We start from the raw sequence: 27,704 nt of genomic DNA, 5'->3' as shown, positions 1-27,704 counted from the left end.
CTGCAAGCTCCGCCTCCCGGGTTTACGCCATTCTCCTGCCTCAGCCTCCCAAGTAGCTGGGACCACAGGCGCCCGCCACTTCGCCCGGCTAGTTTTTTGTATTTTTTAGTAGAGGCGGGGTTTCACCGTGTTAGCCAGGATGGTCTCGATCTCCTGACCTCGTGATCCACCCGTCTCGGCCTCCCAAAGTGCTGGGATTACAGGCTTGAGCCACCGCGCCCGGCCCCAAAGCACCTTTTTTTATAGGTGTCTTTGTTTTTTTCTTTTTTCTTTTTTTTTTTTGAGATGGAGTTTTGCTCTTGTTGCCCAGGCTGGTGTGCAATGGCATGATCTTGGCTCACTGCAACCTCCACCTCCCAGTTTCAAGCGATTCTCCTGCCTCAGCCTCCCCAGTAGATGGGATTACAGGCATGCGGCACCTGTATATTAGCCTGGCTAATTTTGTATTTTTAGTAGAGATGGGGTTTCTCCATGTTAGTCAGGCTGGTCTCAAACTCCTGACCTCAGGTGATCCGCCAGCCTCGGCTTCCCAAAGTGCTGGGATTACAGGCATGAGCCACCTCGCCCGGCCTGTTTCTTTCTTTTTAAGGGATGGAGTCTCTCTGTGTTGCCCAGGCTGGCCTCAAACTCCTGGGCTCAAGCAATCCTCCCACTTTAGCCTCCCGAACAGCCAGCCCGGTCTGCCCTCCCTTGTTTCTATACAGTCTCTCCCTAAGTGACTTCCATGGTAATTAAAATATCATTCACATCTGTTGGAGATCTTGGGGCTAAAGTAGATGTAAAAAACTATACAGGCCCATGTGGTGGCTCACGCCTGTGATCTCAGCACTTTGGGAGGTCAAGATGGGTGGACCACTGAAGCCCTGGAGTTCAAGACCAGCCTGGGCAACATGCCAAAACCCTGTCTCTGCAAAAGTACAAAAAATTAGCCAAGTGTGGTGGCAGGCACCTGTGGTCCCAGCTACTCAAGAGGCTGAGGTGAGAGGATTGATTGAGGCCAGGAGACTGAGGCTGCAGAGAGCCACTGCACTCCATCCTGGGCGACAGAGTGAGACCCTGACTCAAAAAACAAAACTATATAAACAAAAAACGAGGTGATTATTAATTCTAGGTAAATCAGAAGGCTGATTTACATGGCTTAACTCTAGCTAATATTTAGCCAACTGTTACATATTTATTTAACTGTGGCTAATATCTACATAGTGATATTACAGATTCTGAATATTGATTTAACCCAAAATTGGAATATTGCTTACTGGATTAAGAGGCTACAAGAAAGAAGACATTAAATTTATATGTATATGGATTTGGGGAAAGTAAGAGAGCTAAATTCTAATTTCTTATATAGAAAGTCTGCAGATAAATAGCAAACATGGAAAAATCAAGAAATTGTATAATCTCATTATTTGGAAATACAGAGAAATATAGAAGAAACAGTTACAAAGAGTTGAAGTGGCTGCCTTTGGACCTGAAACTCAGAGGTGGTGGATCATGAGGAGTGAGGGAGGGAATTGTTGTTTTTCATTGTGAACCTTTTTTTTTTTTTAAACTCTGTATGAGTGTTAAGTGGATATAAACAACAACAGAAAAATAGATCCCATAAATATGCTGCTGACTCCTAAACATGTATCTCCAACTGTGTATTTCCCCTGTGGTCCAGATTTGTGTATCTGACTTTCTCATTAGCCATCAGCATCTCCAGTTTGGATGTCTGCAAACTTAATGTGTCCAACACAGAGCCCTCTCCCAACTCAAATTCAACCTTCTCCCCACCCCATCTTGGGAAGTAGCATGGCTCTTCAACAGGTTGCTCAGGCCGGAAAGCTGGCATCATCCTTGACTTCCTTCACCCCACCACCACCCAGATAACCCATCAGCAAGTCCTGTTGGGTCTGTCTCTAAAATAATAATCTGGCCGGGTGCAGTGGCTCACACCTGTAATCTCAGCTACTTGGGAGGCTGAAACAGAAGAATCACTTGAACCCGGGAGGTGGAGATTGAGGTAAGCCAAGATGGCACCACTGCACTCCAGCCTGGGTGACAGAGTGAGACTCTGTCCCTAAATAAATAAATAAATAAACTGAGTGAGACTCTGTCTCTAAATAGATAAATAAATAAACTGAGTGAGACTCTGTCTCTAAATAAATAAATAAAATAAAAATAAAAATAAAATAATAATCCAACCACTGCTCTCTACCTCCACTGCCACTAACATCTCTCACCTGGATATGCAAGAGTCTCCTTACTGGTCACCCTACTCCCATCTTCCCCTGCAGTCCCTCCAATGGCCTCTACTTTGCCCAATCCAGAGTGAACTGACTCTTGGTCCTTGTGTTTGCCTCTCAATGGCAGTGGGCACAGTTAACCACTGCCTGTTCCTTGAAATGCTTCCCTGGGCTCTCCTGGTTTCCTTGCCGGCCCTTCCTTTTTCAGTCTCTTTATCCTGCTCCCCTTCGCCTTCCAGACTCCTAAAGATTGGTGTGCCCAAAGCTCAGACTTCAGACCCCTTTTCTTCTTTATCTGCGTCACGTCTGTTGTTCTTTTTTTCTTTCTTTTTTTTTTTTTTTGAGAGGAGTCTCACTCTGTTGCCCAGGCTGGAGTGCAATGGCACGATCCTGGCTCACTGCAACCTCTGCCTCCCAGGTTCAAGCGATTCTCTAGCCTCAGCCTCCCGAGTAGCTGGGACTACAGGCGCCCGCCACCTCGCCCGGCTAGTTTTTTGTATTTTTTGTATTTTTTTAGTAGAGACGGGGTTTCACCGTGTTAGCCAGGATGATCTCGATCTCTTGACCTCGTGATCCGCCCGTCTCGGCCTCCCAAAGTGCTGGGATTACAGGCTTGAGCCACCACGCCCGGCCAGAAAATACAACCTTTTTTGTCACTTTTCACCTACCATGATCTGCCTTCTTATTTTGTTCACTCTTTTTCTTCATTGTATCCTAAATAGAGGAATAACTTTAGTATCAATTCTTGATTATCTCTTTGTTAACTTTTGGGCTTATTAAATTCAGAGACTGGTCTTCCTGACCTTGACCCTTTTCATATTTCATCTTGTTCTCCCTGAGCACTGAAGAGTTTACCTAATATTGCCCTCTTATGACTTAATGGAAAACTTTAAAATGTATTCCTTTCACCTCATGGGGTTAACTTGGGGTCAATAAAATTCAGTTTATGCCGGACGTGGTGGCTCATGCCTGTAATCCCAGCACTTTGTGAGGCTGAGGCGGGTGGATCACCTGAGGTCAGTTCAGACCAGCCTGGTCAGCATGGTGAAACCCCATCTCTGCTAAGTATACAAAAATTAGCTGGGCGTGGTGGTGGGCGCCGGTAATCCCAGCTACCCAGGAGGCTGAGGCAGGAGAATCGCTTAAACCCAGGAGGCGGAGGTTGCAGTGAACGGAGATCATGCCACTGCACTCCAGCCTGAATGACAGAGCTAGACTGTGTCTCAAAAAATAATAATAATAGTAACGTGGTTACGTAGCCCATTCCTGTAACCACATTATTTATAAGCATAACTATTTCTAAGAATAAATCTTTTTTGTTCACATGGGACCATTCCCATGTGATATTTTTCATACTGAATTTCTCACCATCCCTTGAAATATTTCCCTTTTAGCACATACAGGATATCTGAGTAAAACACATCCAATAACATTTTATTTCTTGAATAGGCAATTTTTAGTCAACATTAAAATTTATCTGGCATATTATTGTCATTATCATTATCATCATCACTATTCCTAGTACTAATATCTTAAATTAGTGGAAGGAAATTAAAAACACTCGCTGGGCACAGTGGCTCACGCCTGTAATCGCAGCACTTTGGGAGGCCGAGGTGGGCGGATCACGAGGTCAGGAGATCGAGACCATCCTGGCTAACACGGTGAAACCCCATCTCTACTAAAAATACAAAAAATTGGCTGGGCATGGTGGCGGGCACCTGTAGTCCCAGCTACTTGGGAGGCTGAGGCAGGAGAATGGCGTGAACCCGGGAGGCGGAGCTTGCAGTGAGCCGAAATCGCACCACTGCACTCCAGCCTGGGAGACAGGGAGACTCTGTCTCAAAAGAGAAAAAAAAAAAGAAATTAAAAACACTTTATAGCTATTACTTCTGAGCAGTGAGACCAAAGTGGGTTGGGGCAGTAGTGTAGGAAGGAGTTAGATTTTTTGTTTGTTTGTTTTATATATTTAAATAGTATTTTTATTTGTGTCAAGTGCAAAAAGATACATGTTTGTGGTATGGGAGAAAAAAGGAGAAATGCAAAAAGAAATAAATGCCATACATTTAAAAAATTGTTTCTCATGATCAGAGTTGTCTATTTTAATCGTCATTTGATTATTGAATGAATTTTGCCTTTACTTATCTTTAAATGCCATTTAAGTTGATCACTTATACTCAATTATCTTACTCTAACAAATTAGGATCTTTCTTAAATAAAGCAGTGATGACCTTTTTTAAAATGTAGAGTTGTGAAAGTTTATAACATTTTAAATTTATTTCAAGAGTAGAAGTTACTAAAATGATTTAGGAAAATATTATTATTTGGCAATATTGCCCTGGCTTCTGACATCTAAGAAAAGGTAACAAATACAATATGCTTTACTAAAAACTCATAGGTACTCGTTTGCAAAGACACTAATGAGTATTGGGGAATATGTGTAACCCGTTTATATCTTGATTATTTGCAGGACTATTTCAGGCCTAGAAGAAATTGTTGAAAAGCAAGGAGACACCATTGAATACCTGAAGCGACACAATGCGCTGCTGAGTAAGCGGTTGTTGGCTCTCACTTCCTCAGACCTGGACGGCCAGCCAAGTAGAACGTGAGAGGCTCGTGGTCATGACAGCAATTGCAGAGGAACCCAGAGTCCTTCAGACTGCCTGACCACCTGACAGGCTGCCACAGGGAACTGCAGTTTACAGTGTTTGCTGGAAACCTGAATTTGGTTCTGACTTCTGTGGCTGTTTAAAATATAGGGCTTGTAGGTCACTTGAAAAGTACCTGTAGAAGCCCGGGTAACTTGAGGGGAATGTCTGTTTTGTACTTTTGGAAATTATTTAACTGTTTGGTTTATCCTAGAATCAGAGGCTAAACAACTCCATAGTCAACACTTTTCCACCTGACATTAGAACCCTGTAATGATTTCATTATGGGTAGGAGAAGTCTAACAAGACAATCGATTTTAAAGAGGGTTTTAATCAAATAAGTTCTTCCCACTTTTAAGCTGATGAAAGAAGTCATTATTTCTTGTGAATGTTTTTTCCTGGAGAGCCTTATCATGTATTTTATATGCTTATGTGGTGGTGGATGACATCATGGGCCATGTAGCTTTTATAGAGAATTTTCTCACCATAGGACTGAGGTCTCACCAGATGATCTACTATGCAAACTTCTACAGTTTTCTATTCTTAAGAAATAAGGGCCGGGCGCGGCAGATCACGAGGTCAGGAGATCGAGACCATCCTGGCTAACACAGTGAAACCCCATCTCTACTGAAAATACAAAAAAATTAGCCGGGCATGGTGGTAGGTGCCTGTAGTCCCAGCTACTCGGGAGGCTGAGGCAGGAGAACGGTGTGGACCCAGGAGGCGGAACTTGCAGTGAGCCAAGATCGCGCCACTGCACTCCAGCCTGGGTGACACAGCGAGACTCCGTCTCAAAAAAATAAAAATAAAAATAAATAAGATATGATGATTACTTGGACCAGTGTTAGACAAAACTGTGTTACCTATTATATTGGCAGCACCTTCCATTAGCAATAGCTGAAAAATTCAGAGAAGAATTTAGAACTTTCACTTTATTTCTGCCATTCTTCAAGAAGCTGCTGTATATTTCAGTCTGGTTATACCTTCAATTGATCAATAACTTCAATTATAGGAAAGGCATCTTCTGTAATTTTGAATTACTATAAAAAAAGATACCTTTTAAAGCCTTAGATTATACTTTAAAAATGTAATGGATAAAATGCGTATTAAGTTATATGCAGATATTAAACATATCTGATTCTTAAGATAAAAATGAAGTATTTTTCAGAGCAAATGGCATTATTTCTCCATTTTTCCTAGTATGCCCCTTTAATTCGTCAATTTGTTATTAGCTCTATTATATGCTGCCTTAGAAAGACTTTTGGTTGAAGGCTGAATATGAAGGAAGGGGATATTTGTGACTATGTTCATCTTTTTTGATCATTAGCTGAATATTCAATATTTGATATGTAACTATATAGGGATGTGTTCGATATAATTGTATAGGCAAGGGATATATTGATTTGGCCACATCTATTTGATTTATGGAGGGCAAATACCTGTTTATTTTAGATACAGGCATTGCTGGGGCATTCTAAAAGTTTTCTACTAAGATAAAGATGATTGCTCATGCCTGTAATCTTAGCTACTCAGGAGGCTGAGGCAGGAGGATCACTCGAGGCCAGGAGTTTGAGACCAGCCTGGGCAACAGTGAGACACTGTCTCTCAGAAAAAAAGAAAAGATTGTTTGTCACTTGCACACAACATTCACAAACTAAAGCCAAAATGTATTTTTAAAATTGCCTTTCTCCCTTTCTTTTTTTTTTATTTTTTTGGGTTGTTTTTTTTTGTTTTTGAGACAGAGTCTCGCCCTGTCATACAGGCTGGAGTGCAATGGTGCCTTCCTTCCTTTCTTTCTTTCTTTTTTTTTTTTTTTGGAGACAGAGTCTCGCTCTGTCGCCCAGACTGGAGCACAGTTGCATGATCTCGGCTCACTGCAACCTCTGCCTCCCGGGGTTAAGAAATTCTCCTACCTCAGCCTCCTAAGTAGCTGGGATTAGAGGCACATGCCACCATGTCTGGCTAATTTTTGTATTTTTAGTACAGACAGGGTTTCACCATTGCTGACCAGGCTAGTCTCAAACTCCTGACCTTGTGATCTGCCCTCCTTGACCTCCCAAAGTGTTGGGATTACAGGTGTGAGCCACTGTGCCCAGCCTTCCTTTCTTTTTGATAAGTGTATCTCAAAGCCATTGCCTTCTCTAGAAATCTGTTTCTCTGTTCTGGAAGAGCCTATAAACTTTGCCTTCAGTTGTTTTTCTTTTCAAAAGGGAACACCAGTGGTAGATGATTAACTCTTATTTATTTTTAAAATTTAATTTGCATCTGTAGTCAGTTTCTGAGATTTATGGGATGAACTTTGTTTACAAGGAACAGTGTAGTTAAAAAGTTAGGGTGAGGCCGGGCGCGGTGACTCAAGCCTGTAATCCCAGCACTTTGGGAGGCCGAGACGGGCGGATCACAAGGTCAGGAGATCGAGACCATCCTGGCTAAAACGGTGAAACCCCGTCTCTACTAAAAAATACAAAAAACTAGCCGGGCGAGGTGGCGGGTCCCTGTAGTCCCAGCTACTCGGGAGGCTGAGGCAGGAGAATGGCGTGAACCCGGGAGGCGGAGCTTGCAGTGAGCTGAGATCCGGCCACTGCACTCCAGCCTGGGTGACAGAGCGAGACTCCGTCTCAAAAAAAAAAAAAAAAAAAGTTAGGGTGCCCATGTTCTCATGTAATCATCAACATGTTTGTTGTATAATCATCAACATTTTTCTGAATGCAATAATGAACATTTCAAACAGTAAATGAAAATGAAACTAAGTATCAGAAGTAGCAAAACAGCCGGTGCAGTGGTTCACCCCAGTAATCCCAGCACTTTGGGAGGCTGAGGCGGGCGGATCACCTGAGGTTAGGAGCGCAAGACCAGCCTGGCCAACATGGTAAAATATCATCTTTACTAAAAATACAAAATACGGGCATGGTGGCACGTGTCTGTAATCCCAGCTACTCAGGAGGCTGGGGCAGGAGAATCGCTTGAACACAGGAGGCAGAGGTTGCAGTGAGCTGAAATTGCGCCACTGCATTCCAGCCTGGGCAACAGCTAGACTCTATCTCCAAAAAAAAAAAAAAAAAAAAAAAAAGAAGTAACAAAACAGAAAAACAAACAAAACAATTTAAATGTTAAATGTTCTATTCACCCGGATGGTAATTGTGCTAGCACTGAGAATACAGAAATTAAAGACTCTGGTGGGCAGCTTACATTCTAAAGAAAGCAAGGAATAGATTTCCAGACTCCATGCTAAGTGCAGTAATGACAGTAGGCACAACATGCTGTAGGAGCTCCACTTCAGGGGGCACCCTGAGGGCAAGAGGGTAGAGGGTTTTAAGAATGCCAGACAAAACAATGAGTAAAGTGGGAAGGCAAATAACTACAAAATATCACAAGCACTGTGTGTAGCTGGAACCAAAAATGTGAGGTGGAGCTGGGTGAAGAGGTAGACAGGGTCAGAGCTTGGATGGCCTTGATACTATGCTGGAACCACACTTTATCTTGTTGTTAATGGGATCCTCTGAAGCATTGCAAGCAAGGAAGTGACGACGTCAGTTTTAGTTTCAGGAGGATCAAATCGTAGTTCAATATGGAAGAAATATGCGTGGCAGAAAGATATGGCCCTGAACTAGGGAAGGTATAGTAAACCTTTTATTATAAGTATATATGTGTATAGGTAGGTAGGTAGGTAGATAGATAGATAGATAGATAGAGGTATATGTGTATGTGTATGTATTCCAAATGACAACACTATCATGACTTATTATAAAGTTAAAAGCTCATTTTTTTAAATGGCAATATGGAAAAATACAAAGCAAAACAGTTATTTGAAATCTCACTACCAAGGAATTATACCAATGTACACTTTTTTTTTTTTAGTCTCACTCTGTCTCCCAGGCTGGAGTGCAGTGGTGTGATCCGGGACCTCCTCACTGCAACCTCCTCCTACTGGGTTCAAGCAATTTTCCTGCCTCAGCCTCCCAAGTAGCTAGGACTACAGACGCGTGCCACGATTTTTTAGTACAAAAATACTAAAAATTTGGGCTGGGTGTGGTGGCTTACGCCTGTAATCCCAGCACTTTGGGAGGCTGAAGTGGGTGGATCATGAGGTCAGGAGTTCGAGACCAGCCTGGCCAAGATGGTGAAACCCCATCTCTACCAAAAATACAAATATCAGCCAGGTGTGGTGCAGGGCGCCTGTAATCCCAGCTACTCAGGAGGCTAAGGCAGGAGAATCGCTTGAGCCTGGGAGGCAGAGATTGCAGTGAGCCAAGATGGTGCCACTGCACTCCAGCCTGGTGACAGAGCAGAGCAAGACTCCATCTCAAAAAAAAAAAAAAATTGTATTTCTAGTAGAGACAGGGATTCACCATGTTGGCCAGCTGATCTTGAACTCCTGACCTCACTTGATCTACCTGCTTTGGCCTCCCAAAATGCTAAGATTTTAGGCGTGAGCCAGCTCACCTGGTCTCCATACTCTTACTAATAGTGGGTGTTATCTTATTTAAGTCTTGACCCATCTGATGACTATGTCATTGTCTCAAATTGCATTTCTGTGGATACTAATGAAGTGTTAAACATTTTTTCCAAGTTATTTGGTCTTTTATAAATCTTTTATGACGTATATATTCAAGTCCTTTGCTTATTATTGTCCTGGGATATTCTTTTTCTTAACAAATAGAATCTTCTGGCCGGGCGTGGTGGCTCACACCTGTAATCCCAGCACTTTGGGAGGCTGAGGCAGGTGGATCACTTGAGGTCAGGGGTTTGAGACCAGCCTGGCCAACCGGTGAAACCCTGTTTCTACTAAAAATACAAAATTAAGGCTGGGCACAGTGGTTCACGCCTATAATCCCAGCACTTTGGGAGGCCAAGGCGGGCAGATCACAAGGTCAGGAGTTCGAGACCAGCCTGACCAACATCAAGAAACCCCGTCTCTACTAAAAATACAAAAATTAGCTGGGCGTGGTGACACGCACCTGTAATCCCAGCTAGAGGCTGAGGCAGGAGAATCGCCTGAACCCGGGAGGCAGAGGTTGCAGTGAGCCAAGATTGCACCACTGCACTCCAGCCTGGGTGATAGAGTGAGACTCCATCTCAAAATAAATAAATACATAAATTAATAAATAAAATAAAAATAAAAATTAGCTGGGCATGGTGGCAGGTTCCTGTAGTCCAGCTACTCAGGAGGCTGAATCAGGAGAATCAGTCAAACCTGGGAGGCGGAGGTTGCAGTGAGCCAAGATCGCACCACTGCACTCCAGCCTACATGTGCAGAGGGAGACTATGTCTCAAAAAAAAAAAAAAAAAAAAAACTATATATATAAAATCTTCCTTTACATGTTAAAGATAGTCCCAATGTTTGTTAGAAATACATCCTAGTTTGTTGTTTGGGGTTCTTTTATCATTTACTGTTTAAACACTGCAGCCTGGATTCTTTCTCCCCCAGCACTGGTGAAAATTTTACACTAATGAATAACCAGAGCCACATTGGATATATATATTTTTTAATTTTTTGGAGACAGAGTCTTGTTCTATCTCCCAGGCTGTGCAGTGGCACGCTCTCAGCTCACTGCAACCTCTGCCTACCAGGTTCAAGCAATTCTCATGCCTCAGTCTCCCAAGTAGCTGGGATTACAGGTGCCTGCCACCACACCTGGCTAATTTTTGTATTTTTAGGAGAGACAGGGTTTCACTGTGTTGGCCAGGCTGGTCTCGAATTCCTGACCTCGTGATCCACCTGCCTCTACCTCCCAAAGTGCTGGGATTGCAGGCGTGAGGCACAGCACCTGGCTGGGATTGCATATCTTCTTGTCATGGGAGAGCTGCCAGTGGCTTGAGTGAATTTTAGTATATCCAGGCTTCTGCCATAGGCCCTCTTTCTTCTTCCCGGGATTCAAACAAAAGTCTTATTTGAGTCAAGTTAATCCTTTCTCTTTTTTTATTTTTCCCCAAATTTCTCTAAGACAAGGTTTTTCAACCCAGTCCTACTGACATTTTGGGTTGAACAATTCTTTGTTGGGGGAGGGGTGTCTCCTGTGCATTGTAGGATGTTTAACAGCATCCTGGTTACTAGGATGCTCTTGGAATCTTGTGACAACCAAAAGTGTCTCCATACACATGCATTTAGTTTAATTTTATTTAACACTTAACATTTGAGAGCTGACTGTGTGCCAGAAAGTATTCCAGGTGCTGTGCATTCAGGGGTCAATAGGACAGAAAGGATGCCTGTTTTCACGGTATCTACATTTTAATGGTGGTGGTTGGTGGTGGGGAGTGGAAGGAGGAGTTAACACCATAGACAAATAAACCAACTATTGGGTTTGATCAATTCAGTTGTTCTTCTCTAAATTAGACCTTGTGTTAATATGGCTGAGATGTATGGTATGATAAGGCTCATGGGAAAAAAAATTTATCTTTATGCTTTAACCATTCAGAAAGTCAATGGCAAATGAATTTTATATTTTCCTTTTCCTGTTCTTTTTACAGAAAAGGCTAGAAAGGCATGCCCTTTAACAAGTCTGTCTGTTTCAGATATTTTAGTGATCTCAGTCTGAACTGAGATGCTTTTATAAATCTTGAATACAAAACTCACACCTGGTAAGCTCTTGAGTTCTTGAAGAATCAAACTTTGAATATGTGACAATCACAAATTTAAGATTTGAAAACATTCCCTAGGTTTCCTAAAGAATATTGTTTCATTCATAAACCAGGGAAGTCTATCTCTAATTCTTGTCCCCTCCTCTCTATCCAGTCTCACTCTTCACTCTACTACTCTACTGAAACTGTTCTTGGCAAGGTCACCAATAACTTCCTTCCACATTGCTGAAGTTGGAGATGAATGCATAGGTCTCCTCTTTTAACTTATCAGCAACACTTGGCTCAGTTGATTGAATGGGGTCTGCCCCTCCACACCTGTGGGTATTTCTCATCAGGTGGGACGAGAGACTGAGAAAATAAATAAGACATAGAGACAAAGTATAAAGAAAGAACAGTGGGCCCAGGGGACTGGCACATCCAGCATGCAAGGACCTGCACCGGCGCCGGTCTCTGAGTTCCCTCAGTATGTATTGATCATTAGTTTTACTATCTTGGCGAGGGGAATGTAGCAGGGCAACAGGTGGGGAGAAGGTCAGCAGGGAAACATGTGAGCAAAGGAATGTGTATCATAAGTTCAAGGCAAGGTACTGTGTCCGGATGTGCAGGTAGGCTAGATTTATGTTTCTCCTTACACAAACATCTCAGTGTAGCAAAGAGTAACAGAGCAGTACTGCTGCCAGCATATCTCGCCTCCAGCCACAGGGCGGTTTTCTCCTATCTCAGAATAGAACGAATGGGAATGGTCTGCTTTACACTGAGACATTCCATTCCCAGGGATGAGCAGGAGACAGAAGCCTTTCTCTTATCTCAACTGCAAAGAGGCCTCCCTCTTTCCCTACTCCTCCTCAGCACAGACCCTTTACGGGTGTCAGGCTGGGGGATGGTAAGGCCTTTCCTTTCCCACGAGGCCATATCTCAGGCTCAGTGGGGGGAAACCTTGGACAATACCCAGACTTTCTTGGGCAGAGGTCCCTGCGGCTTTCCGCAGTGCATTGTGTCCCTGGTTAATCGAGAATGGAGAAGGGCGATGACTTTTACCAAGCATACTGCCTGCAAACATATTGTTAACAAGGCGCATCCTGCACAGCCCTAAATCCATTAAACTTTGATTCAATACAGCACATGTTTCTGTGAGCACAGGGTTGGGGCTAAAGTTACAGGTTGACAGCATCTCAAAGCAGAAACAATTTTTCTTAGTACAGATCAAAATGGAGTTTCTTATGTCTTCCTTTTCTACACAAACACAGTAACAGTCTGATCTCTCTTTCTTTTCCCCACAGTTGATCACTTCTTCCTTGACTCTTTATTTCAGCTTGGCTTCCAGGACACTACATTCTCCTGGTTTTCTTCTACTTCACTAGCTTCTTTTATCTGCTTTGCAAGTTCCTTTTCATTGGTATTCTCCAGGACTCAACCCCTGGGCCTCTTGGCTTCTCCATCAGCGTTCACGCTTTTGGTGTCTCACACAATCTCATGACTTTGATAGAATTTATGAGCTGGTAATTTCCAAATGTGAATCTTCAGCCAGGCCTTCCTCCCTGAACTCCAGACACATGTATCCAACTGCCTCTTCTAGATCACTACTTGGGTATAGAAAAAAACACCTGAAACAGAACATGTCCCCAGCTGAGCCATCTGCCACAGTCTCTTCCACCTCTGTAATGGCAACTCCTCTTTCTCTCAAGCCCTATAGACAATCCATCAGCAAATCCTGCTGGCTTTTCCTTTAAAACATACCCAGAGTCCAGGCAATTCTTGGCACCCCCAATGCTACTTCCTCAGCCACTATAATCTTCACCTGGACTATTATAATAGTCTTTCGGGGTTTTGTTTTTTTTTCTTTTTTTGAGACGGAGTCTTGCTCTGTTGCCCAGGCTGGAGTGCAGTGGCACGATCTGGGCTCACTGCAACCTCTGCCTCCCAGGTTCAAGTGATTCTCCCGCCTCAGCCTCCTGAGTAGCTGGGATTATAGGCACGTACCACCACACCCAGCTGATTTTTTGTATTTTTAGTAGAAAGGGAGTTTCACCGTGTTAACCAGGCTGGTCTTAAACTCTGGACCTCAGGTGATCCGCCCGCCTTGGCCTCCCAAAGTGCTGCAATTACAGGCATGAGTCACTGTGCCTGGCCCTATTATAATAGTGTTTTTCTTTTTCTTTTTCTTTTTTCTTGAGATGGAGTCTCACTCCTGTCACACAGGCTGCACAGGCTGGAGTGCAGTGGTGCAATCTTGGCTCACTACAACCTCCACTGCCCAGGTTCAAGCGATTCTCCTTCCTCAGCCTCCTTGAGTAGCTGGGATTATAGGCGTGCTTTTTTTATTTTTAGTAGAGACGAGGTTTCACCATGCTCACTAGGCTAGTCTGGAACTCCCGACCTCATGATCCGCCTGCTTTGGCCTCCCAAAGTGGAGCCACCGCATCCAGCCTTTTAAGTGGTTTTTCTGCTTCTTACCACCTCTCCACCCTGAACCCCCAGCCCCATGCACATACAAAAAAAAAAAAAAAAAAAATCTATGCTTAACACAGCAGCCAACAATATCCTTCTAAAACATACTACCCTGATGGTTTCCTTTTTCACTCGGTAAAAGCCCCAAAGCCTGGATAGTGGCCTTCAGAGACCTAGAAAATCTCTACTTCCCACCCCACCCCACCTCCTCTCTCCTACTGTTCTTTTGTGTACCCTGTGTCAGTCACACTGTGACTTTTGGATTGCCAAGCACATTCTCACCTGAGGACGTTTGTGCTTGCTGTTCCCTCTGCCTGGAATGATCAACTCCCATATATCTTTTTCAAGTCTTTGTTCAAATGTCACTTTTGGCTCATGCCTGTAATCCCAGCACTTTGGGAGGTCGAGACGGTTGGATCACTTGAGGTCAGGAGTTGGGAGACCAGCCTGGCCAACATGATGAAACCCTGTCTCTACTAAAAATACAAAAATTAGCCAGGCATGGTGGCACGTGTCTGTAATCCCAGCTATTCAGGAGGCTGAGGCAGGAGAATCGCTTGAACCTGGGAGGTGGAGGTTGCAGTGAACCAAGATCGCACAACTGTACTCCAGCCTGGGTGACAGAGTGAGAATCCGTCTCAAAAAAAAAAAAAATCCCCCCACTTCAGTCAGCCTCCTGAGTAGCTGGGATTATAGATGTGCACCCCAACACCACACATAACTTTTATTGTAGTATTTTGTTATAATTGTTCTATTTTGTTATTGATGTTGTTACTCTCTGTGCCTAATTTATAAATTTAACTTTATCATAGTTATGTGTGGATAGGAAAAAATATAGTGTACGTAGGGTTTAGTACTATCTGTGGCTCCAGGCATCCACCCGAGGTCTTGCAATGTTTCCCCTGCAGATAAGGGGAAAATACTGCATGTAACTTACTTGCTTACTTTGTCTCTGTCTCCTGATAGAATGTAAGTTCTATCTTTTGCTTACTACTGTATCCTTCATACACAGAACAGTGTCTGGCACAAAGTAGGCACTCAATATCTGTTGATGAATTCATGTCACTAACTTCAGTGATTTCACTACTGGAATTGTAGTAGAAAAACTACGCTCACACACGCTCAAAGCCTGTTCCTGTAATCTAGCCGTAACCTGGGCTCTGTTTTCACTTTCTGTGTATGATGTCCTGAACTGAGAGATTATTTTTTAAGGTCTTGTTTAAAAGTTTATCTCTAGGATACACTAAAAAATAACAAAATAGCAGAAATAAAAGAGATAAGACTGATCGTTTTTATAATCACTGCTATTTACTGTTGTCGAAAAGTGCTCACCAGTACAGTTGGATAAAGGAGCAGGATTAATTTGTGCATGGAATGGTTATACATTAATAAGAAAATTTAAGAATTAACCATTAGACATCTAGAGAATTTAAGAAAAACTATTAGCAAGGGTGGCAAACTCTAAAACATGAAGATCAACGATTTTCTTACATACCAAAAAGAATCAGTTTAAAATACAATTGGAAAGGTACCATTGATGATTGCGTATGACAATATATTCAGGAATATTTGTTAACCTTTTAGAGCTCTGCTCCTATTAATCCAGTCCCATATTAAATATTTAAGACATTTCTGTTATTATAGAGGAACTAGATGTTCAGATAGAAATTTCAAATTGGGGCCAGGTATGGTGGCTCACGTCTGTAATCCCAGCACTGGGAGGCCACCGCTGGAGAAGCGCTTGAGCCTCGGAGTTGGAGACCAGCCTGGGAAACATATGAAGACCTTGTCTCTATTGAAAATAAATTTTGTGTTTTTTTGGAGACGGATTCTCACTCTGTCGTCCAGGCTGGAGTACAGTGGCGCAGACTCTGCTCACTGTAATCTCTGCCTCCCAGGTTCAAGCGATTCTCCTGCCTCAGCCTCCCCAGTAACCGGCACTACAGGCGCCTGCCACCACGCCCAGCTAATTTTTGTATTTTTAGTAGAGACGGGGTTTCACCAGGTTGGCCAGGCTGGTCTCGAACTCCTGTTAAAGTGCTGAGATTACAGGCATGAGTCACCGTGCCCAGCCCACATTTGTAATTTAAATGAATAAGATAAAAGTAACCTATTAGAAAACAGATGGCCAGTCATGGTGGCTCGTGCCTATAATCCCAGCACTTTGGGAGGACGAGGTATGAGGATTGCTTGAGCCCAGGAGTTTGAGACCAGCCTGGGCAACTTAGTGAGGCCCCATCTCTTTATCTTTTAAAAAATAATATTAAAATAAAATAAAATAAATGGATAAAGTTAGTAGGAAACACCAGACATGTTCCCATTAACATCAGAAATAAAAATATTCACTCATATTATTGCTATTTCTTATTGTTCTGGAAGATCCAACAAAACATTTAGATAAGAAAAAGTATATGAAATTATATAGATTGCATTTTCTTATCAAATAATGATTGACTACCCAGCTAACTCCAAAGAACCTAAGTAGAAAAACTATTACAGGCCGGGCACGGTGGTTCACGCCTATAATCCTAGCATTTTGGGAGACTGAGGGGGGCAGATCACTTGAGGTCAGGATTTCAAGACAAGCCTAGCCAACATGGTGAAACCCCATCTCTACGAGAAATACAAAAATTAGCTGGGTGTGTTGGCAGGCACCTGTAATCCCAGCTACTTGGGAGGCTGAGGCAGGAGAATTGCTTGAACCTGGGAGATAGAGGTTGCAGTGAGCCAAGATTGCACCACTGCATTCCAGCCTGGGTGACAGAGCAAGACTCTGTCTCAAAAAAAGAAAAGAAAAACTATCACAAAAATATATAAATAAGAGTATTCAGTAAGGTTCTGGGTATGAAATTAATAAGTAAAAATCAGTTCCTTTAATACAAGCAACTACCAGTTAGGAGACACAATTGAAGAAAAGTCCCCATTTACAATAATAACAAAAAAGATGAAGTACCCAGATCTTTTTGAAGAAAACTTTAAAACACCACTGAAGAATAAAAAGAAGACTTGAAATGGTATGCTGTGTCCTTGGATAGAAAGTCTTGATGTCACAAACATGGCAATTCTCTCTCAATCTATGTATGAGAGGATTAATACTACAAGGTATTAAGTGTATTATAATAACGTAATAATTAAAATTATTACGTTTTATTCATACTGCCCATGTATTATTCATACTGCCCATGAATAATTAGATCAATGAAACAAAATAGTAAATTTAGAAATAGACCAAAGTGTATATGAGAATTTAGTATATGAAAGATATTTCAGTCTGGGCACGGTGGCTCACACCTGTAATCTCAGCACTGGGAGGCTGAGGTGGATGGATCACAAGATCAGGAGTTCGAGACCAGCCTGGCCAATATGGTGAAACCCTGTCTCTATTAAAAATACAAAAATGAGCCGGGCATGGTGGCGCGTGCCTGTTGTCCCAGCTAGTCTAGAGGCTGAGGCAGGAGAATCGCTTGAACCCGGGAGGCAGACAGGTTACTGTGAGTCAAGATTGTGCCACTGCACTCCAGCCTAGGCGACAGAATGAGATTGTCTCAAAAAAAAAAGTGTTTTTATTGGTCTTTTTTTTTTTTTTGGAGACAGAGTTTGGAGTGTGCTCTTGTTGCCCTGGCAGGAGTGCAATTGTGTGATCTCAGCTCACCACAACCTCCACCTCCCGGGTTCAAGTGATTCTCCTGCCTCAGCCTCCCGTCTAGCTGGAATTACAGGTACATGCCACCACGCCCAGCTCATTTTGTATTTTTAGTAGAGACGGGGTTTCTGCGTGTTGGTCAGGCTGGTCTTGAACTCCCTACCTCTGGAGATCCGCCTGCCTCAGCCTCCCAAGTAGCTGGGATTACAGGTGTGTGCTACCACACCTGGCTCATTTTGTATTTTCAGTAGAGATGGGGTTTCGCCATGTTGGTCAGGCTGATCTCGAACTCCCCACCTCAGGTGATCCACCTGCCTCAGCCTCCAAAAATGCTGGGATTACAGGCATGAGCCACCGCACCTGGCCAAAAGATGTTCTTTTTTTTTTTCTTTTTTTTGAGATGGAGTCTCGCTGTGCTCCCAGGCTGGAGTGCAGTGGCGTGATCTCGGCTCACTGCAAGCTCCGCCTCCCGGGTTCACGCCATTCTCCCACCTCAGCCTCCCAAGTAGCTGAGACTACAGGCGCCCGCCACCACGCCCGGCTAGTTTTTTGTATTTTTAGTAGAGACGGGGTTTCACCATGTTAGCCAGGATAGTCTCGATCCCCTGACCTCGTGATCCACCCGCCTCGGCCTCCCAAAGTGCTGGGATTACAGGCTTGAGCCACCGCGCCCGGCCAAGATGTTCTTTCAATTCACTGCAGAAAAGTTAGCTCATTCAATGTTTATTTTTTTAATTTATAAAGAAAAGAGGTTTAATTGGCTCATGGGTTCTCCAGGCTGTACAAGCATGATGCAGGCATCTACTCCACTTCTGGGGAGGCCTCTGAGGGCCTTTTCTCACAGTGAAAGTCAAAGCGGGAGCAGGCGTGTCACTTGAAAGCAGGAGCAAGATAGGGGAAGGTGCCAGACTTTACAAAACCGGGTCTTGTGAGAACTGAGTCACTATTGTGAAGACAGCACCAAGCCATGAAGGATCCTCCCCTGTGACCCAAACACCTCCCACCACCAGGCCCTAGATTCACCACTGGGGATTATATCTACATATATTTTAAGATGGAGTCTCGCTGTGTCACCCAGGCTAGAGTGCAGTGGCATGATCTTGGCTCAGTGCAACCTCTGCCTTCCAGGTTCAAGCGATTCCCTTGCCTCAGCCTCCCCAGTAGCTGGGATTACAGGCGTGTGCCACCATGCCTGGCTAATTTTTGTATTTTTAGTAGAGATGGGGTTTCACCATGTTGGCCAGGCTGATCTCGAACTCCTGACCTCAGGTGATCCGCCCATCTCGTCCCCCTGAATTGCTGGGATTACAGGCATGAGCCCCCTCGGTGCTCTTAAGGACTATATTTCAACATGAGATTTGGGCAGGGACAACATCCAAACCATATCATCCTGCCCCAGGTGCCCTGCCAAGAAAAGGATAAATGTTATGAAGACAACGAGGGAAAGCATCAAGAACTTATGTTATATCCCTGCCTCATAATTCATATCTACTAAATCCCAGCTGATTCAAATATTTTATTGTTAAAAATGGGGGCCAGACTGTGCTCCGTGGCTCACACCTGTAATCCCAGCACTTTGGGAGGCCGAGGCGGGAGGATCACCTGAGGTCAGGAATTCAAGACCAGCCTGGCCAACATGGTGAAACCCTGTCTCTACTAAAAATACAAAAATTAGCTGGGCATGGTGGCATGTGCGTGTAATCCCAGCTACTCGGGAGGCTGAGGCAGGAGAATCACTTGAACCCAGAAGTCGGAAGTTGCAGTGAGCTGAGATTGCACCACTGCATTCCAGCCTGGCAACAGTGACACTCTCTCTCTCTCAAAAAAAAAAAGGGGCCACATGCAGTGGTTCATGCCCATAATCCCAACCCTTTGGGAGGCCAAGGCAAGAGGCTCCCTTGAGCTCAGGAGTTCAAGACCAGCCTGGGCAACATAGCAAGACCCCACCTCTAAAATTTTTTTTTTTTTTAATAAAGGTCAGGTGCGTGGCTCACGCCCTGTAATCTCAGCACTTTGAGAGGTGGAGGTGGAAGGATCACTAGAGCCCAGGAATTCAAGACCAGCCTGGAATACATAGTGAAACCCTGTTTCTACAAAAACATAGAAAAAAATTAGCCGTGTGTGGTGGCCCATGCCTGTAGTCCCAGCTACTCAGGAGGCACAGTTGGGAGATTTACTTGAGCTCGGGAGGCTGAGGATTCAATGAGCTGTGGTTGCACTACTGCACTCCAGCCTGGGTGAGAGAGCAAAACCCTATCTCAAAAAAAAAAAAAAAAAAAAAAAGAGAAAAGCCAAGCATGGTGGCTCAGGCCTGTAATCCCAGCACTTTGGGAGGCCAAGACGGGTGGATCACCTGAGGTCAGGAGTTCAAGATGAGCCTGGCCAACATGGTGAAACTCCATCTCTACTAAAAATACAAAAACTAGCTGGGCATGGTGGCATGCGCCTGTAATCCCAGCTACTCAGGATGCTGAGGCAGGAGAATCTTGGAGGTTGCAGTGAGCCAAGATCGTGCCACTGCACTCCAGCCTGGGCGACAGAGTGGGACTCCATCTCAAAAACAAAAATTTTTTTACCCAGAAAAGGGTCACAGACCAAGGGTAGAATTCTCTAACACAAGATCCTACAAATAATAAGATCTAAGATCTAAGATCCTACAAATCATAAGAAAAAGAGGCCAGGCACAGTGGCTCATGCCTGTAATCCCAGCACTTTGGGAGGCCAAGGCGGGCAAATCACGAGGTCAGGAGTTAGAGACCAACCTGGCCAACATGCTGAAACCGCGTCTCTATTAAAAATACAAAAATTAGCCGGGCGTGGTGGTGCGTGCCTGTAATCCCAGTTACTCAGGAGGCCGAGGCAGGAGAATCGCTTGAACCCGGGAGGTGGAGGTTGCAGAGAGCCGAGATCGCACCATTGCACTCCAGCCTGGGCAACAAGAGCCAAACACTGTCTCAAAAAAAAAAAAAAAAAAAAAAAGAAAAGAAAAAAGAAAAAAAATGACTGCCTCCAAAAGGGCCAAGTGTATGAACAGTTAACAGTAAAGGAAACAGGAATGGTTTCTAAGCCTATGAAAAGATGATAAACTTCCGTTATAATAAGAGAACTCCTCAGTGACTGACACTGAGTTAGCAAAGCGGATAGAGGAAAGAAGTTAACACTTTATGTGAGCAAGTCTGTAGAGAAACCAGCATTCTCCTGTATCCTACCGAGACGTGTTGGTAACCTCTGTGGAGGGCAGGGCAGACTTCCAAATATCTGTTAGAATGCTCTTTGAAGAAGACGCGCTCGTAGGTGCCGTGGATCGCCGACCCGCAAGCTCCTGCTCCTGACTCACCGCTGTTCGCTCTTGCAGAGGAACGAGTGGGTCAGGAAGCCGCACGGCAGCCATGGCTGTTAAGGATACCGGAAAAACACCCGTGGAGCCGGAAGTGGCAATTCACCGAATTCGAATCACTCTAAGGAGCCGCAACACAAAATCCCTGGAAAACGTGTGTGCTGACTTGATCAGAGGCGCAAAGGAAAAGAATCTCAAAGTGAAAGGACCAGTTCGAATGCCTACCAAGACCTTGAGAATCACTACAAGAAAAACTCCTGTGGTGAACGTTCTAAGACATGAGATGTTTTCAGATGAGAATCCACAAGCGACTCATTGACTTGCACAGTTCTTCCGAGGTTGTTATGCAGATTACTTCCATCAGTATTGAGCCAGGAGTTGAGGTGGAAGTCACCACTGCAGATGCTTAAGTCAACTATTTTAATAAATTGATTACCAGTTGTTTAAAAAACTAAAAATTAAATTAAAAAAAAAAGAATCACAGATGCATATGTCCTTTGACCCTGTTACTCTACTTCAGATATTTATCCTGGCAATATAGTCCCACCTATGCTACATCATTAATTCAATGATTATTTGTTATAGCCAGAATGAAACTACAGATTCAATCTTCATCAGTAGAGGATTGGTTAAATAACACCATCAAAAAGTATGAGGCAGCTTTCTTTACTGAGAAGGAAATAATCTCCAAATAATTTTTGAATAAAAAGAGCCAGGTGCCAACTGATAGCATGCTACTATTTGCATAAAAAGAGAGGAGAAAAGATGTGTACGTTCTCTTTATATATGCATGGACTGTCTCTAAAACTATAAAACTTGATAACTTTGGTTGCTTCTGGGAAGGGGAACTGGGTGGCTAGGGGCCAAGGTTTTTCAAAATATCCTTTTCTACCTTTTGAGTTTCAAAACTTGATTCTTATACGTATTCAAATATTAATTGAATTTAAGATTTAAAAAGCAAAGCAAAGAAAAATAAGCAAAGGATAAATACATGCAGTTTGTAGATGAAACACAATGTCCAAACTATGTGAAAAGATGTCCCACCTCATTATTCATCAGGAAAATTCAAGTTAAATGGTATTTTCGTGACTCATAGTGGCAAGAGTAAAGAGATTCATTATATCCAGGCTTGGCAGGAGTGTGTATAGACACTTCATATGGCAATCATGGCCATGTAATTGGAACTGCATTTTTTTTTTCTTTTTAAGATAGCATCTGGCTCTGTCGCCCTGAGTGGAGTACAGTGGTGCTGAAATCTCGACTCACTACAAACTGCGCCTCCCGGGTTCAAGCAATTTTCATGTCTTAGCCTCCCGAGTAGCTGGGATTACAGGCACCCACTATCATGCTGGGCTAATTTTAGTATTTTTAGTAGAGACGGGGTTTCACCATGTTGGCCAGGATGGTCTCAAACTCCTGACCTCAGGTGATCCACCTGCCTCAGCCTCCCAAAGTGCTGGGATTTCAGGCATGAGCAACCTTGCCCGGCCATATTACATCCTCCTTAATATACTTTATTTATTTATTTATTTATTTATTTATTTATTTCGAGACGGAGTCTCCCTGTGTCTCCCAGGCTGGAGTGCAGTGGCGCGATATCGGCTCGCTGCAAGCTCCGCCTCTCGGGTTCACGCCATTCTCCCGCCTCAGCCTCCGAGTAGCTGGGACTACAGGCGCCCGTCACCACGACCGGCTAGTTTTTTTTTTTTTTTTTTTTTGTATTTTTAGTAGAGACGGGGTTTCACCATGTTAGCCAGGATGGTCTCGATCTCCTGACCTCGTGGTCCACCCGCCTCAGCTTCCCAAAGTGCTGGGATTACAGGCTTGAGCCATCGCGCCCGGCCCAATATACTTTCTTTATTTGGCTTCCAGGTCAGCACAATCTCTTGGTTTCTTCCCACCTTATTGGTGACTTCTTCTCAGTCTCCTTTGCTGTTTCCTCTTTTTCAATACCCATTTTAATGTTTATATTCAGTAAAATTCACTGTTGGTATATAGTTCTACGATTTTTGAAAAATAAAATTGTATAACCAATATTACAATAGTAACAGGTTGAGACTTTGGGGATGTTCAGATGAGGTGAAAGTATTTTGCATATGGGACAGATGTTCATGTTTGGGACCAGAATATGGACTGTAGTAGACAAAATCATGTCCCGGCCCCAAAGATGTTTGTGTCTTAATCCCAGGAACCTGTGAATATTTTAATTTACATAGCAAGAGAATTTGCAGTGTGATTAAATTAGGAATCAAGAGAGATGGTGAGATTTTCTTTAATCAGCTCTGTAGGCCCACAGTAATCTAAAATGTCCTTTTTCTGTTTATTGTATTTTATTTATTTATTTATTTATTTTAGACATGAGGTCTCACTGTGTTGTCCAGACTGGTCTGGAACTCCTGGCCTCAAGTCATCCTCCAGGCTTGGCCTCTCAAAGTGCCGGGATTACAGGCATGAGCTACCATGCCCATCCAAAAGCATGCTTCTAAAAAGCATGAAGATACGAGAAAATATTGGAGACCATTTTTACAACCGTGGTATAGGAAATGACTTCCCGTATGACCTGAAACCAGATCCACAATATGGATAATGTTTTGTAGTAATTTACACCAAGAAAAAATTTTTAACCGAAAAAAATTGTGTGTATAAGGACTAAAAATAGAGATCATGAGGCCAGACATGGTGGCTCACGCCTGTAATCACAGCACTTTGGGAAGCCGAGCAGGGTGGATCACCTGAGGTCAGGAGTTTGAGACCAGCCTGGCCAACATGGTGAAACCCTGTCTCTCCTAAAATACAAAAAAATTAGCTGGGCGTGGCCAGGCGCGGTGGCTCAAACCTGTAATCCCAGCACTTTGGGAGGCCGAGACGGGCGGATCACGAGGTCAGGAGATTGAGACCATCCTGGCTAACACGGTGAAGCCCCGTCTCTACTTAAAAAATACAAAAAACTAGCCGGGTGAGGCAGCGGGCGCCTGTAGTCCCAGCTACTCGAGAGGCTGAGGCAGGAGAATGGCGTGAACACGGGAGGCAGAGCTTGCAGTGAGCTGAGATCCGGCCACTGCACTCCAGCCTGGGCAACAGAGAAAGACTCCATCTCAAAAAAAAAAAAAAAAAAATTAGCTGGGCGTGGTGGCACACACCTGTAACCCCAGCTCCTCAGGAGGCTGAGGCAGGAGAATTGCTTGAACCCGGGAGGCAGAGGTTGCAGTGAGACAAGATCGTGCTATTGCACTCCAGCCTGGGCAACAAGAGCGAAACTCTGTCTCAAAAACAAAAAAGAGGTCATGAGATGGGAAATCCCTCAACTTCTCATAAGGAATTTATGAGACCTATATTTTATCCCATCCACTCCTCCTTACCTTTTTAAATTTTTTATGATTTATGTTTTTACAATTCCACTGGAACCTTTTTTATTTTTTATTTTTTTTGAGATGGAGTCTTGCTTTGTCACCCAGGCTGGAGTGCAGTGGTTCAACTTCCACCTCGTGGGTTCAAGTGATTCTCCTGCCTCAGCCTCTCGAGTAGCTGGGACTACACGCTACATGCCCATGCCACCACGCCTAGCTTTTTTTTTTTTTTTTTTTTTAAGACGGAGTTTCGCTCTTGTTGCCCAGGCTGGAGTGCAGTGGCGTGATCTCGGCTCACTGCAACCTCCGCCTCCCAGGTTAAAGTGATTCTCCTGCTTCAGACTCCCAAGTAGCTGCTATTACAGGCATGCGCCAACATACTCAGCTAATTTTTTGTACTTTTGGTAGAGACAGGGTTTCACCATGTTGGCTGGGCTGGTCTCGAACTCCTGACCTCGTGATCTGCGCACCTCGGCCTCCCAAAGTGTTGGGATTACAAGCATGAACCACCATGCCTGGCCTAATTTTTGTATTTTTAGTAGAGACAGGCCTTCACCATGTTGGCCTAGCTGGTCTTGATCTCATGTCCTCAGGTGATCCACCCGCCTTGGCCTCCCAAAGTGCTGGGATTACAGGCGTAAGCCACGGCCCTCAGCCAGGAATCTTTTTTAAAATCAAGGAATTACCTCTCTACGTGTCAAAGTTTGAACATTCCTCTTGTGATCTGTACACCATCCTCTTTGCTTCTGGAACTTTAAAGTTGTAGTTTTCACTTTTTTTGTTGTTTTGTTTTGAGACAGTGTCTCACTGTGATGCTCAGGCTGGAGTGCAGTAGTGCGATGTTGGCTCACTGCAATCTCCGCCTCCCGGATTCAAGTCATTCTCCTGCCCCAGCCTCTTGAGTAGCTACAGGTGCGCGCCACTACGCCCAGCTGATTTTTGTGTTTTTAGTAGAGACACGGTTTCACCATATTAGCCAGGCTGGTCTTGAACTCCTGACCTTAAGTGATCTGCCCGCCTCTGCCTCCCAAAGTGCTGGGATCACAGGCATGAGCCACAGCGCCCAGCCTAGTTTCTATGCAATTACTGCTGACTTCTAAATTTATATATCCAGCTAAGACTAATATTTGGAATTTGAGTGATACAGCCAATGAGACAGGAAAATCGGATTGTATCAGTTCCCTGGTTCAAGCTTCTGGTTGGCTTCCCATTCTTCTTAAGGTCCCAAAATGTACTAACAAGTTTATGATCTACTTTCTTCCTATCATTCAAATTCTAATATTGGCCTTATTACAGATTAGTTCATATAAAAAGAACTTACATAAACTAGTTTATGTAGGCCAAAGAAATCTCTATAGATATATACCAAAAATGTGTGCATATGTATGGATAGGTGAGGTTACACTAATAATTTTTATTTATATGCCTATTATTTGATTTTTAGTAAGCATGTAAAATTACTAGCATAATAATCAAAAATAGGCTGGGCGCGGTGGCTCAAGCCTGTAATCCCAGCACTTTGGGAGGCCGAGACGGGCGAATCACGAGGTCAAGAGATCGAGACCATCCTGGCTAAAACGGTGAAAGCCCGTCTCTACTTAAAAAATACAAAAAACTAGGCCGGGCGCGGTGGCTCAAGCCTCTAATCCCAGCGCTTTGGGAGGCCGAGACGGGCGGATCACGAGGTCAGGAGATCAAGACCATCCTGGCTAACCCGGTGAAACCCCGTCTCTAGTAAAAAAATACCAAAAACTAGCCGGGCGAGGTGGCGAGCGTCTGTAGTCCCAGCTACTCGGGAGGCTGAGGCAGGAGAATGGCGTAAACCCGGGAGGCGGAGCTTGCAGTGAGCCGAGATCCGGCCACTGCACTCACTCCAGGCTGGGCGACAGAGAGAGACTCCGTCTCAAAAAAAAAAAAAAAAAAAAAATCAAAAATAGTTACCCAATTGGAAACCAAAAGTGAAATGTGGCCAGGCACAGTGGCTCATGCCTGTAATCCCAGCACTTTGGGGGCGGGTAGTTCGCTTGAGCTCAGGAGTTCGAGACTACCCTGGACAGCCTGGATAGAGACCATCTCTACTAAAAACCCCCCAAAATTGCCAGGTGTGATGGTGCAGGCCTGTGGTTCCAGCTATTTGGGAGGCCAAGGTGGGAGGATCGCTTGAGACCGGTGTGGTAGAGGGGCTCAGAGGTTGCAGTGAGCCGAGATCACACACACGACTGCACTTCAGCCTGGGTGACAGAGCAAGACCCTGTCTCCAAAAAAAAAAAGTGAAGTGTAATCCTGAAAAGTTTATAACATAATTTATATAGAAAACTAGGTATTAAACAATAGAAGAGGCTGGCCCAGGCATGGTGGCTCATGCCTGTAATCCCAGAACTTTGGGAGGCTGAGGTGGGCTGATCACCTAAGGTCAGGAATTTGAGACCACCCTGGCCAACATGTGAAACCCCGTCTCTACTAAAAATACAAAAATTAGCTGGGTTTGGTGGCAGATGCCTGTAATCCCAGTTACTAGTGAGGCTGAGGCAGGAGAAATTGAACTCAGGAGGCAGAGGTTGCAGTGAGCTGAGATCATACCATTGAACTCCAGCCTGGATGACAAGAGCAGTCTCAAAAAAAATAAATAAAAAAGAGGCACCATGTTTTTCTTACACGATCTTATTAAAAGAATATATGATATTCATATATATGATACCTATATCATATATACATATGTGTGTATATCATATATACACATGTATATATGATATACATACACACACACACACACACACACATATGTATATATATACCTGGTTGCCTAGTGGTTAGAAAAGATTTTTATATGGCTGGGTGCAGTGGCTCACGCCAGTAATCCCAGAGACTGAAGTGGGTGCATCATGAGGTCAGGAATTCAAGACCTCAGCCTGGCCAAGATGGTGAAGCCCCATCTCTACTAAAAATACAAAAATTAAGGCGTGGTGTCAGGCGCCTGTAATCCCAGCTACTTGGGAGGCTGAGGCAGAGGTTGCAGTGAGAAGAGATTGCACCACTGCACTCCAGCCTGGGTGACAGAGTGAGACTCTGTCTCAAAATATATATATACACACATATTATATATATTTTTATATATATATTATATATATAATATATATTTTATATATATATATATAGCCAATATAGATCCCACTTGAAAACAAATACTCGGCCGGGCGCGGTGGCTCAAGCCTGTAATCCCAGCACTTTGGGAGGCCGAGACGGGCGGATCACGAGGTCAGGAGATCGAGACCATCCTGGCTAACACAGTGAAACCCCGTCTCTACTAAAAATACAAAAACTTAGCCGGGCGAGGTGGCGGGCGCCTGTAGTCCCAGCTACTCGGGAGGCTGAGGCAGGAGAATGGCGCAAACCCGGGAGGCGGAGCTTGCAGTGAGCTGAGATCCGGCCACTGCACTCCAGCCTGGGTGACAGAGCAAGACTCCGTCTCAAAAAAAAAAA

The 27,704-nt window shown here is 43.9% G+C and overlaps 1 protein-coding gene and 1 pseudogene across 2 annotated transcripts in view; both read left to right on the top strand.

Annotated features, from left to right (window-relative positions):
* The window catches only part of TMEM192 (transmembrane protein 192), a 37,024-nt gene extending 30,546 nt beyond the window's left edge, over nt 1-6,478 (top strand). Inside the window, exon 6 of one of the 2 annotated variants that reach the window (XM_025385567.1) lies at nt 4,693-6,478. In XM_025385567.1, the coding sequence (XP_025241352.1) occupies nt 4,693-4,831 (139 nt within the window). In that variant the 3' untranslated portion in view covers nt 4,832-6,478. The remainder of the gene's footprint in view (nt 1-4,692) is intronic. The other variant, XM_025385568.1, reaches the window with a different exon arrangement.
* Nucleotides 6,479-20,929: 14,451 nt separating this feature from the next.
* On the top strand, nt 20,930-21,287 carry LOC112624695 (annotated as a pseudogene).
* Nucleotides 21,288-27,704: the final 6,417 nt, after the last annotated feature.

This window comes from Theropithecus gelada, chromosome 5 (assembly GCF_003255815.1).
Source record: "Theropithecus gelada isolate Dixy chromosome 5, Tgel_1.0, whole genome shotgun sequence".
NCBI classification, from domain to species: Eukaryota; Metazoa; Chordata; class Mammalia; order Primates; family Cercopithecidae; genus Theropithecus; species Theropithecus gelada.
This window is presented reverse-complemented; position numbering and strand designations above follow the sequence as displayed.